General features: G+C 37.3%; 1 protein-coding gene across 1 annotated transcript; it reads left to right on the top strand.

Moving 5' to 3' along the window:
- Positions 1-9,520: 9,520 nt before the first annotated feature.
- Positions 9,521-9,847, top strand: LOC142180151 (uncharacterized). The gene has a single exon (XM_075251086.1). It carries the CDS (start codon positions 9,521-9,523, stop codon positions 9,845-9,847), a length of 327 nt encoding a protein of 108 aa, XP_075107187.1.
- Positions 9,848-13,941: the final 4,094 nt, after the last annotated feature.

Raw genomic sequence — 13,941 nt, 5'->3', positions numbered from 1 at the left:
TTGATTTTTTTTTATATATAGGAAATTATAAATTTATTTATCCGATTTTAGCTAGGTTTTTGTGTTTCAGAAAGTACCTATACTTTTTTTTATATATATAATATATACTACTTCAAATTAGATGAGGTACTTTCCTTTTTAGTCTGTTCCAAAATAAATGACACATTTCTAAATTTAGAAATAATTAAACTTTAAACTCTTCATTTTACCTACTTTACTCTTAATGAGAAATATTTATAACCACACAAATGTCATGACCCCACAAATGTCATGACCCCACAAATCTTTTACCCCTTAAGCTTTTAAGACCACAAAGTTTCAAAAGTCTTTCTTTGTTTTCTTAAATTCCGTGCCGAGTCAAACTACCTCGGCGAGAGCATACAATTCTGTCAAATTGCATTAAGTTCTTCGTCCTCCTTCGATCTAGGACAAGAAATCCTACTAAATCTGTTCGAAATCTTCACCAAGTTGCCCGAAAGTTTAGATATAAGCTCTTTACAGTATTTCCAATTGTATGCCACTATACCAGTCAAAATCGAATCTAATTTCGAAAACTCAGATTTTTAAACTCCAAGCTTTTGAAACTCTGTTTAATGGCAGATATCGACCGTACAATTGAAACTTGTTAGTTTTTCTCCTTGCAAAGTTTCAGTCAGTGCAAAGAGTGCGTCCTGACTCCTGAGCATAAGAGAGGCATCAACTTTCGAATCAGATAGTTAGCCTCGTATGCCAACAATAAAAAGAGAAATTTTCATAAAGCTAACTATAGTTTGCCCAATTATCATTCGTAATTAAGGTTTAACTGTTACTAGCTTGCATTATTTGTAACGCGCAACGAATATAACTTGTGTCAACTATATTCGTTCTCGCAATGAATACAATCTATATCGCAACAGATACAACATGTATCAACTGTATTAATTCGCACAACGAATACAATCAAGGTGAAATACAGAAATCGACTGTATTCGTTGTGCCCAAGGCGAAATACAAAAATACAAAAAAATAAAATACTCTTGTTGAGAGTCGAATCCAAAACCTCCGCTTACTAAGCTAGTGCTCTAACCAACGGAGCTACGAGAGTTTGTCGATCTCTTATTTCAGTTCAAAACAATTGATCTTTTGTTTCATAGATTTGCTATAAAATTCAAATATAACCATGAATGGTAAATTTGTTGAAAGTATAGCTATGAATGATGAATATAGTGTGTATGTTTGATGTGTGGCGTAATTTTTCCGAATAAAAATTCGTTTCATCAAGACAAATTGAGGGCTAAATAATTTTATAATTTAGCATAGCTAGGTAAATACGTATTGATCTTAGTATGGGCCTTGAGCCCACCCTCTATTGTCCCGTCTTTAACATTTTGAATGTGGGCTAATGCTGAAGATCGGTCCAAAGAATGCTTTCGGAAATTATTTGCACAATCGGTCCTTTTTTGAGGTCTACTCTTTAAATTTTGACCCTGTTAGCTCAGTGAGTAAATTTCGTCTTGAAAAAAAGTTGGGTAAATTTTCCTTCTTTTTACAAATAAACTTAACCCTTTGAGCTGATCTCCTCACAATCATTCCAACCTGAGAAAGATATATATATGTGATGTTTGGCTATAATTCATGGTTTAGCACATTATTTTCCTTGCATTTTTATACGTTTTAATGATAAAGTACACCTTATTTGCGTGTAGTAGGGTCCATTTTATATGTAGGTGAATTGGAGATGAAAGTAGAAGAAAAAGGAGACCTACAAGTCAAAGGCCAGGCTGAAGCTGGCGTTAGGCTGGCGACGCCAGGCCTGGGGCCAGGTCCAATCCGAGTTTTAAAGACTTAATTCGTTTTCGGATTTGACTAGGACTTGGCCTACACGTTTAGGTCTTTTCCTACACATATAAATAGACCTAAAAATGCCACTTGGAAGGAGTTTTTTGGCGACCGAAGGCAAGAACATCACGTGGACAACTTTTGGAGGAGAAAATCATCGAGTTCTTCATCCCTTTATCTTTTCTTTGTAGTTTGTTTATGCAAAGTACTTGAAAAATTGTTACTACGATCATGAGTGGCTAAAACCCATAGTTCTGGGGTTGTGATTCAGCCATGAATATTGTTGTTTTACGTTGACTTAACCTTGATTACAATTCACTAATATATGTTGTTTCTTCAATTCTGTGATTAATTGCTTAATTGTCTGGCCAGCAGTTAGGTTCTATTTACTATTTATGCTATGCTTGGGAAAGCCGTGTTTAGATGAGAGAAGAATTGAAGAGAGCACGATCTTAATTCTTAGGGGGAGCGGGTTTGTGGTTAGGATAGGAATATACCTAGTCACCGTGCTTAATTAAATATCGTAATCTTAATGCGGTTTTTGATAGATTGATTCCATGGGAATATAGGCATTAATCTATTTTGAATAGGCGAGTAGTACTTCGGGAGAAGGCTAGCTATGAGAGAAATAGTTCGATTAATTAGCAACCATGAGTGAATTGTATGAAAGGGAGAGTTAACTAGAACATAATAGGATTGGTGAATCGATCACAACCCTAGAATATTTGTCTCTACTGAATACACCACAATTATTTTGCTACTTGATAATTTAGTTATTAAGTAGAATAATAGTTTAGTATAATCACATCCTTGAACTCGATTCTGGCTTGACTGAATAACAATCTTGGTAAATTTAGTGGGTAGTTGATACAAATCTCTATGGGTTCGACACTCGACTTATCATTTTATTACTTGTACGATTACGTATACTTGCGTGTGCGTTTGGAAGCACAACAATATGCTAATAAAATTTATTATTTTTCTTCGTTTCTTTGTCTGTTGTTCTTGTCTTCTAATTTTCTGAAAATAAACAAATGGAATTCCTATGAAAAAGATCAATTAATTCATTATAAAAAAGAAAATGATTCTGAACTCTATTCATTATCAAACCAAAAAGTTAATTTTCAAAAATATTATATATACAATCTTTTATATCATATAAATTGATTAATCATAAAAATAAAATGATTTTTTTTTTCTAGATTACCCTTTCACGCAGGGCGAAGCTATGTTGGCCCAAGGGTAGTCAACTGATCACCCTTCGCCGAAAAATTATACTACGTATAAGGTAAAATATTACTTGTTATTGATTATAAATAGACTTTGAACACCCTTGCATAGTTCACCGGTAAAGGGTGTTCAAAATTTGAACACCCTTTAATGAATTTCCTGATTTCGCTGCTTTCACGGCCCTACTAATAATATTCATAAATGAGTTATTTTTGGTAATAGATGGACATTATCGTATGTAAATTCAAGTGCATGATATAGATCGATACTCATACTCTAGTACATTTCTCTGTGTGAATCAAAATAAATATGTTTTTTGAACCTTCTCTTTAAAATTCATGAACGCAAAAAAGCGCAAAAAATTGACGTAACATAAAAATATCAATGCATTCATTACTCATTTGTGGCAATAGATGTTAATGTAAAATTGATCAACTATAGTCCATATATAGTCTGCATGAAAGCACATATGGATACAAAAAAGATTTTAGCGTGAGAATAGAAATTACTTAATTTGGATTCCTTAGAGCTAAGCCAGAAATAAATTCAAGGAAAGAGATGGTCTACCTAAAAGATGAATGTGGTCTGATAGATTTATTAACGGACAGCCACTCTGTTTAGAAAATTTCCCATACTAGGGAATGAAAAGAAATTTTTCTCCCATTCTTGCATTGAAAAATACTAACGTAACCCTTTCTTTTGTCGTTCTCTGTAATTTTCCTTTATTATGAAATTTTGAAATTCGTGAATTTCATTTTTTTTTGGAGCATGTAACAAAAATCACGATACTAATCAGTCACGATAATTGTAATAAAGAAGAACAAGGGGAGCGAGCGTGTAAAACAAATCTTTTGTCTTTTATGACGATAATGTTCGAACCTACTTGCGCTAACTCAACAGTTTTGTTGGATATTTGCATTCTTTCATTAGTTCCAGTATCATAGGGTGTAGTCAATAGTTCTTAACTCAACCTTTCTTGTTAAAATTTACTTCTTGCGTTTCATTTTAGATGAGCTAGTTTGACTCGACACGAAATTTAAGAAAATAAAACAAAGACTTTTAAAATTGGCGATCTTAAAAACTTAAGGGGTAAAAATTTTGTGGGGTCATGACATTTGTGTGGTTATAAAAGCTTCTCATTAAGGGTAAAATGGATAAAATAAAGAGTTTAAAGTTGAATTATTTCCAAATTTAGAAATGTATCATTTATTTTGGAACAGACTAAAAAGAAAAATATCTCATCTAATTTGAAACGGAGGGAGTAATATTTTACTATTATATTATATCGTTTTCGGTAAAGGGCGCAGAATTGGAGATATATTTGAAATTTTTTTCATCAATCATCCGGATTTATGCGGTATATGAACAGTTAACAGAATAGGATTTTCAGAGTCATAGACAAAAACCATCCTTTAATCGGGCTTCTTCTTTCGTAGAGAAAAAATAGTCCCTTTTACTGCCCGAACCCTCTCTAGTTGAGGTTTTTTTTATCAAATATGTTATAAAGTTCTTGTTTGGTGGATTACTGTCTACATCTTCTTATCGGTATTCATTGAGATCGAAATAATTATGCGTCATGCGGAAACTATCAATACAAACCTTGGCGATGATAAATCAGACGACAAAAGAATTATACTTAAAGAGGATATTATAATGGGTTTTCAATTGACCTACGTATAAAAACTAGTATAAAAATATAAAAAGGGAAAATGACACTGTATAGCCGCTGTAAAAATAATAGCCAAAAAAACGTATAAAATTTGTATATTTTTTGTGTATATATACATTATGTATGTTATATATAAAAAATATATAAATTTTATACACTTTTTCGGCTACCAGATGTAAATAGTTTCTGGCGCGGGTTAGGAGTGATAATACCCCATATAAAAGCTATATATTGAGAGAAAAATCTCCCCCTAAAAAAGACTCTTTAATGACTATATTGTAGATGCTATTATTTTTTTTATTGTGAAAAGCAGGAACCCTCAATTTATAGATGTGTAAGACTTTTCCTCCAAGAAAAGGATAGGATATATGAAGAAATTTATTTCTTTCAGGAGTCTTTTTCAAGAAAGAGAGTCCTAATAGATTAGAAGTTCAGGGTAAAACCCGAACAATTTTCCCTTGGGTTGAATTTTCTAACAAAATAATCTTGATCTGTCTTCTTCATATAATCTTCATCATTGCTACTTGCTATGGTTAAAAATAGGTATGGATTAAAAATTGGAGCCGATATCAAAATAATATGGTACATGCGGAAGCTAACAATGCAAAACTTGGTGGACAATATATAAATCAGACAATAAATAAATATATACTAAACTAGGCATAATAATTTATTATGATTTGGCCAATCAACCTACATATGATTCATCACTAATATAAAAAGAGAAAATAAATTTTAAGAGAATAGTCTCGTTGTAACGCCCCGAACCTGAGCCTGGACGTAACACGACACCCGGTGCCTAACTACATGTGATCGAGTGAACCAACTGGTTGGCTGAATCAACATGTGATATTATAACATATTATACGGAAGATAAACTAACATGTGATGATATACTGAAAGTCTGAATGATATAAATCAAAGTGCGAAAACACTAATATAAGTTTGAAACATATATGTAGCCAACATTGCTTAACATGAAAAGCCTGCGACTCTGTCTAACTGTTACTCTAGTCTATGAAGCCTCTAATGGAGTACTGAGAACACTGACTTTCTGCAAATACTGAAAGACTGTAAAGCAATAATAATGCCCCCGAAAGAACTGGGGCTCACCAAATAGCTGGTACGAGAATCCTAACGCTCTGAATTATCAACTTGTAAACCATTAGAATTGTATTGGTATGTAAAGCAATTGAAAGAAAAAAGTATAACTACTGAAACTGAACTGATAACTGATAACTGAACAAAGAAGTAAAGATTTGAATACTCCCTGTTCTAAATGAGAAACCACCTATTTATTTGAGTAAATTATCTGCGGCCTCAGGCCCAATTTATATGTGCACAAACTGCGGTCTCGGGCCCAAGTATACATATACATAACTGCGGCATCAGGCAAAAGATGCATAAAGCATAAACTACGGCTTCAGGCCCAAATACAGGTGTTTAACACTCGGGGATCTAAAATTAGGAACTGAGAATCATACTGCAATACATGATATTAAAATATTGAATCATATTGAATTACATTATACTGGAATGCTGAATAAAACTAGACTGAGATATGTATCCATAATAAACTGATTTGTCATAACTGAATCATAAACATTCCCAAATGTAGAGAGTTGTCCTCACAGTTCAGCGTTGCTTCTGTGGTAGTTCCTGCTTAGTGTGTCTTGTTTATAGTGGATGTAATATACGATGGTAGGGTGCGGTAGTGAACGATGTGAGAGTGAGGTCATGTCCTCGGATGGGGCTGGGGTGGGGTCCAGGGGTGGGAAGGGGGGTAAGAAAGCCTCTAGGCTGAGAGTTAGGTCTTGGAACGTAGAGACCTTGACGAGAAAGTCTATAGAGTTAGCGAGGATTCTCCATAAAAGGAAGATAAACATAGCTTGTCTCTAGGAGACTAGATGGGTAGGAGATAAGGCACTTAATGTAGACGGATTTAAACTATGGTACTCTGGACATAAGGGAGGGGCGGGAGGTAAGAACGGGATAGGTATTTTGGTCGATAGGAATCTCTGGTAGCTAGTAATGGAGGTTAGGAGGGTGAGCGACAAGTTGATGAGTATTAAGCTAGTTGTTGGAGTTTTTACTTTAAACGTGATTAGTGTGTATACACCCCAAGCGGGCTTGGACGAAGATGTCAAAAGGCGCTTTTAGGATTGTTTGGATGACATTGTGCGTGGTATACGGCATACTGAGAAGCATTTTATAGGAGGAGATTTCAATGGCCACATTGGGGCGATGTCTGGGGGTTACGATGACCTGCATGGAGGCTTTAGTTTTGGAGTTAGGACTGGATGAGGAACATCATTGCTGGATCTTGCTAAGGCATTTTGTCATGCCCCGACCTTGGGGGGCGCGACCGGCGAGATACCCTGGTCAAGCAAGCCTTTACAATACCTTCTACCCCACTCGCCCATGAATAAAGAGAAGATACATTTATATCATTAATTAAATATTGGGTGGATTCCATGAATAATGCCAATTTCATTACCATTAGTCACTTAATCTTATAGTCTCAAAATACATACACAATTATAGTTAAAGTGCAATAAGTGATTCAAATACAACAAGGCTAGTTTGACTTTTCCAAAACCCATATACAACCCATACTGTGTCTATGGAGCCTCAACGGATACAAAATATTATGATAACGCCAGCAACAAGGCCCGGGCTATACCTCAAAATATAATACACGTGAGACAAAAGATACACGACCCCGAATGAAGTGAGGCTTACCAAATCTTCCGAGAAGAGGGTGTACTGCTATCAATGATCAATGCCACCTGCTGTGGAACCACCTGCATCCATTAAAGATGCAGCGCCCCTGGCAAAAGGGACGTTAGTACATACGGATCGACATCACCCTTTTCTAGCAATCATCTCATCCCAATAAAGGGAAATATTTTATCATATCAATCTCGCCCCAAATGAGGGAAATAATTCCAATCCATTCCTACACCGGCATGTGTAGTTTTGGGGTTAGGCTATTTCAACCCACCCTTCCTCGGTGACTAACGATACTCCCAAAGTATTAAGGATTCACAACTCATTTCAACGTCTTTTAAACGTTCCTTAGTTTCATTGGCACTGGTGGCCCCAAATGTAATATCATTCTTGGCACGTTGGTCGTATTTCATGTTTCATGCTCTGCTCATCTCTTACACGGATTATTAACAATAAAGAATTTTTATTCAAGACTTGAGTACACATGTGAGCAAGTAAGAGTCTTAAGCACATTGAGATTTCTTACACAATTTGGCATAATAGATTTCGCTTGAATCATGACTTAAAGTTATAGCATTTAGACATGCAACCCATACTTTGAACATATTCAAATAGAATACAACATAACAAGAACATTGGAATACATATTGAAAATATATCTTTCGACACAAGGCTTATTCGGAATAGTCAATTCATAATGAACAACTCGGGACTTAAAAGGATAATGTGGGGTTCAATTCTAAGAGATGAGTTTAGTCAACATATCTCACCTCGAGCCTTTTAAATTATTACAATATTCCAGAATTCTTAGCCTCTTTGATCTATTTAGAAATATAGCAAAATTAAACACAAATTAGGAGAGAGTTTATGGTTCCAGCTCATTTGAGCATTTTATCAAACACTAGGTGGGTATTATGATTTTAAGGTCCTCATATGGTGGATTCCTTCATCCCACTACCCAAAGTCTACCCAATTTAGCTCAACATTCTTCCCCCAACCCTTGATAGTACATGCATGCATAATGGACAACTCTCACACCTAAGAATTGCTTTTCTTATTACCTATTTTCAGTAAAATCATGAAATTGAGGGGTAGGGAGTAGAATCTTACCTCTAGGATGAAGACCTAGTGAATTTTCTTGTGAATTCTTCAAATTTGAGCAAGAGTTAATGATCAATAAGTGTAGGAACTTTCCCTCTCACTCTATGGTAATCCCTCTCTCTAGAAATATCAGATTTTTGCTTCAAAAGTGGCCCTTTACTTCAATATATCGAAATAGGGTTGGGTCAAAAATTAGAAAATAATGAAACCCCGATGCAGATTTGCGGTCGCATATGCGACCGCATAACACTTCTGCGATCTGCAAAATGGACTGCATAATGGCCCTCCGGAACTGGGCACTCTTGCATCACCCTGTGACCGGTCTGTGGTCCGCAGACCTACTCTGCGGTCACATAATGTAACGCAGAACTTCCCTCCGAAAATTTTTGTTTTGGATTTGTGATGGGTTATGCGGCCCGCGAAATGATTATGCGATAGCATAATGGACCGCATAATGGTCCAAAAAAAATTACCCAAGTTTCTGCTTCAGTCTGCGGCAGATTTACGGTCCGCAAATTAGTTCTGTGACCGCAGAATGGACCGCAAAAATATCCTGTACTTTCAAAAAATTTCTTCAACTCCCTAACGCACCTCTACAATCATCAACACATAATTCCACTTCGGTACCACGAAACTCTGGATTTTTAAGTAAAATTTTACGGGGACTTACACATTTGATTTGATGATAGCTAACACAAGTTTTCCGAAGAAGGAGATGCATTTGGTCACTTTTCAGAGTTCGACAGCCAGAACCCAGATTGACTTTCTACTCTTCAGAAAATATGATAAAGGTCTGTGCGTCGGACTGCAGGGTCATCCCGAGTGAGAACATCATGACCCAACATAGGCTCCTGGTCATGGATTTGGAGATTACGAGGAAGCGAAGTAAGAGGGGTGTATGGTCTACCTAGGATCAAGTGGGGTGCGTTGACTAAAGATAGAGCCCATGAGTTGGGGAATAAGTTGCTGGTCATGGGAGCATGGAGGAGCAATGGGGACGCGAGTGGTATGTGGACTGCAACTGTCAATTGTATAAGTGAGGCTGTTAGAGAGGTATTGAGGGTCTCAAATGGCCTCTCTGATGGTCGCAAAGGGGACTGGTGGTGGAGTACTGAGGTCCATGGTAAATTGGAATCCAAGAAAGTGGCATATTTGAAGCTTTTTAAAAGCCTGAACGAAGAGGAGAAGATAACGAACAGAGAGCGGTATAAGGTTTCTAAGAAGGAAGCGAAGTTGGCAGTTACCGCAGCTAAGACTGCCACATTTGAACACTTGTATAAAGAACTTGGAGGCAAATGAAGAGATAATAAATTGTACATGCTAGCCAAGGTGCGAGAAAGGAAGGCTCGTGACCTTGACCAAGTAAAGTGTGTCAAGGATGAGGATGGTAGAGTGTTGTTGGATGATGCACTTATTCGACGGAGATGATAGACTTATTTCCATAAATTCTTAAATAAAGAGAGGGATAGGAACATTGTGCTAGGTGACTTAGAACACTCCTAAAGTCATCAGAATTTTGGGTATTGCAGGCGTATAAGAGTTGAGGAGGTATATGGGGCTTTGCGTAAGATGAGCAGGTGAAGAGCGACCGGGTCAGATGAAATACTGGTTGAGTTTTGGAAGTGTGTGGGTAGGGCGGGCTTGGAGTGGCTCACTAGGTTATTTAATGTCATTTTTAGGATGAAGAGGATTCCCTAGGAATGGAGATGGAGTACGATGATCCCGCTGTATAAGCTACTTAGCCATACTATGAAAGTATGAGAGAGGGTGATGGAGCTGAGGGTAAGGAGAATTTTGTCGGTTTCAGAGAACCAATTCGTATTTATGCCGGGGTGTTCGACTACAGAAGTTATTCACCTTGTTAAGAGGTTGATGGAGCAATATAGGGAGAGGAAGAAGGATTTACGTATGATGTTCATTGACTTAGAGAAGTCTTATGGTAAAGTGCCGCGGGAGGTGCTATAGAGATGTTTGGAGATTAGAGGAGTTTATGTTGCATATATTAGGGCTATTAAGGACATGTATGATGGAGCTAAGACTCGAATAAGGAAGGTGGGAGGGAATTCATAACACTTCCCAGTTGTGATGGGGTTGCACCATGGGTCATCCCTCAGCCCATTTCTATTTTCCATGGCGATCGACGTACTGACACGACACATTAAAGGGGAGGCATCGTGGTGTATGTTATTTGTAGATGATATTGTACTGATTGACGAGACGGGTGGTGGTGTTAATGAGAGGTTAGAATTTTAGAGGCAGACCCTGTAGGATTCTAAAGGTTTCAAATTGAGTAGGACCAAAATAGAATACTTGGAGTGCAAGTTTAGCGGCTCGACTCAGGAAATGGATGAAGACGTGAGGCTTGATTCACAAGTCATCCCCCAGAGAGAAAGTTTTAAGTACCTTGCGTCAATTATACAAGGGAATGGGGAGATCGACGAGGATGTCATAGACCGTATTGGACGGGATGGATGAAATGAAGGCTCACTTTCGGTGTTCTGTGTGATAAGAATGTGCCACCAAAACTTAAAGGAAAGTTTTATATGGTGGTGGTCAGATTGACTGTGCTGTATGGGCTGGAGTGTTGGCCAGTCAAGAATTCCCATGTCCAGAAAATGAAGGTGGCTGAAATGAGGATATTGAGATGCATGTGTGCGCATACTAGGTTAGAGAGAATTAGAAATGAAGTTATCCGGGACAAGGTAGGCATGTCTCCAGTAAAGGATAAGATGCGGGCGGTAAGACTTAGATGGTTCGGCTATGTGAAGAGGAGAGACACAGATGCACCAGTGAGGAGATGTGAGAGGCTGGCATTGGAGGTCCAACGGAGAGGTAGAGGTAGGGCAAAAAAGTACTTGAGATAGGTCATTAGGCTAGCTATGGCGTTGCTCCAGCTTACTGAGCATGGCCATGGATAGGAAGGTGGAGGTTGAGAATAAAGGTAAATGGTTAGGTAACCGAGCATTGTCCGTATTTGTAGCAGTAGCTTTGATACATCACTTAGTATCTTTTGTGTATTTTTGTATCCCTAGACTTCTGTTATTACTTGTTACTGCCTTTGTTTTAGTTTTCTGTTTGCATTTCTTAGTGTTAGTTTTGTATTTTTGCTTCAATTGTCTGATTTGGTTTGCTTGTTATTGCCCCTTCTATTTACCTTTCCTGAGCTGAGGGTCTACCAAAAATAGCTTATCTGCCTTCTTAAAAGTAGGGGTAAGGACTGAGTACACTCTACCCTCCCCAGACCCCACTTGTAAGACTATACTGGGTGTGTTATTATTGTTTTTGTAGAGAGTTAGCCTCACATACCTTGACTCTAGCCTTTTTAAGCGTATCACAATGTTTATCGCCTCTTTCAACGATAATTTATGGCAATATATATCAAGAGGGACCAATATTAGCACTAATGCTCATGTTTCAGTCACTTAGGCATTTTATCAAATACCTTATGGCTGTAAAGCCTCATGACCCTTAATAATGATGTTTTCTTCACTCAATTCTTATTCTACTACTTCTAGGTGATTCTACAATCCCAAATAGATGTAACTAACACCATTTCTCATCACCAATATATGTACAACATTATTAAGTTAACAACACGAGATCGTAACATAATTCATATGAGTCTTTTTATCAAACCCAATTATTATTCTTCCAAGAACTCATCAATTTACAGCTATAAATGATTAGGGAGTAGAAGCATTATCTTTTTAAAGTTCAATCCTCTTGAATTCGAGTACTAGGGTTTCTTTTCTCAACAATGATGTCTCAATTGAATATCTAATGATTTGAAGGGTTTAACCATGTTAATAAGGTATGGGAGAATTACAATTAACTTATAATCATCATTAGAACTTACCTTGGATGATGGAGGGACCTTTGAGGAAGTTGGGTTCTTGAGAGCTTCCCTTTCTAGAACAAATTTACGTGTTTGGGGTGTAGAGAACGAGGTAGGAATTTTAAAATGACTTTCCAGGTGCGCGTTCATGCAGTTGAAGGCCCAACCGCGCACCTGACCGCGCAGCAAGGGCAGTGACACTTCCTCGAGTGCGCTGCCGCGCACATGACAGCAGATCGCGCAGACTGCGCATTGTCCAGTAAAATACGCATAACATTTTGCACATAGATCTGTTTGGTCTCCATAATATATCATTGAAAAGGTATTTCAAAGGGGTACATTTTTCAATTTTTAAGTTTTCTTAAAATCCTAACATATTTTCATGAAATCAGACTGTAAGTCAGACCTTCCATAAACATAGTTGATTCTATCGAATCTTATGCACCTCACTCTCCGTCTTGATTCAAAAATAACTATTTTTACCCATACTCATCCCGATAGGACTTCACATGTCTAAAGTATCATATTAATACTTATTTAACAACATCCACGCCTAATCCGAATTTACGAAGCGTCACACTCGCCTAGACAAAACTCTCTAAAAGACTACATTTTAGGAGTTTTTTTCTCCTACTTCAAGAAAGAGAGTCCTAATAGATTAAAAATTCAGTGCAAAATCCTAGCAGTATTGTAACGATTCGACTTGTCGTTTTAAGAATTTACGCCCCGTTCAGTGACTTAAGGTCTCTAGCACCTTCGTAATATGTATTATGACCCGCGAGTGTGGTCGAGTTTGATTTTCGGAAGATTCAGAATTTAATTAAAAGAACAATTCTAATTTTTGAAGCTTAAATAAAAAAAATAATTTGACCAAAGATTTGACTTATGTGTAAACGACCTCAGATTCGAATTTTGATGATGTCAATAGCCCCGTCTGGTGATTTTGGACTTAGGAGCGTGCCCGAAAAATTATTTGGAGGTCCGTAGTGGAATTAAGCTTGAAATGCCGAAAGTTGAATTTTTGGGAAGTTTGATCGGGGGGTGACCTTTTGATATCGAGGTCAGAATTCGATTCTGGAAATTGGAATAGCTTCGTTATGTTATTTATTACTTGTGTGCAAAATTTGAAGTCATTCCGGATTGATTTGATGTATTTCGGCACAATATATAGAATTTGAAAGTTCAAAGTTTATTAGGCTTGAATTGAGGTGTGATTTGTGGTTTTAGCATTGTTTGATGTGATTCGAGGCTTCGACTAAGTTCGTATGATGTTTTAGGACTTGTTGGTATATTTGGTTGACGTCCCGAGGGGCTCAGGTGAGTTTCGGGGTGGTTTCGGACAATTTCTAGGCCATTTTTAATTGCTGGTTTCTGCCTATAGAGGTGTGCATCGCGATCGCGAACTTTTGATCGCGTTCGCGAAGAGCAAACAACAGTTTGGGGCCTTGTGAATCGCGATCGCGGAAGCTCTTTCGCGATCGCGTAGAACAAATCTCTATTGCACTGACCCGACTTTGGAAGCTTATATCTCACAATCTATAAGGAATTTGGAGTTGAT

Source organism: Nicotiana tabacum, chromosome 4, assembly GCF_000715075.1.
Source record: "Nicotiana tabacum cultivar K326 chromosome 4, ASM71507v2, whole genome shotgun sequence".
In the NCBI taxonomy this organism is placed as follows: domain Eukaryota; kingdom Viridiplantae; phylum Streptophyta; class Magnoliopsida; order Solanales; family Solanaceae; genus Nicotiana; species Nicotiana tabacum.
Note: the sequence above shows the minus strand (reverse complement) of the source record. Positions and strands in the feature narration are given on the sequence as shown.

Coding starts and splice junctions, on each gene's coding strand:
- LOC142180151 (XM_075251086.1), top strand. CDS start 9,521: ATGGGAGCATGGAGGAGCAATGGGGACGCGAGTGGTATGTGGACTGCA.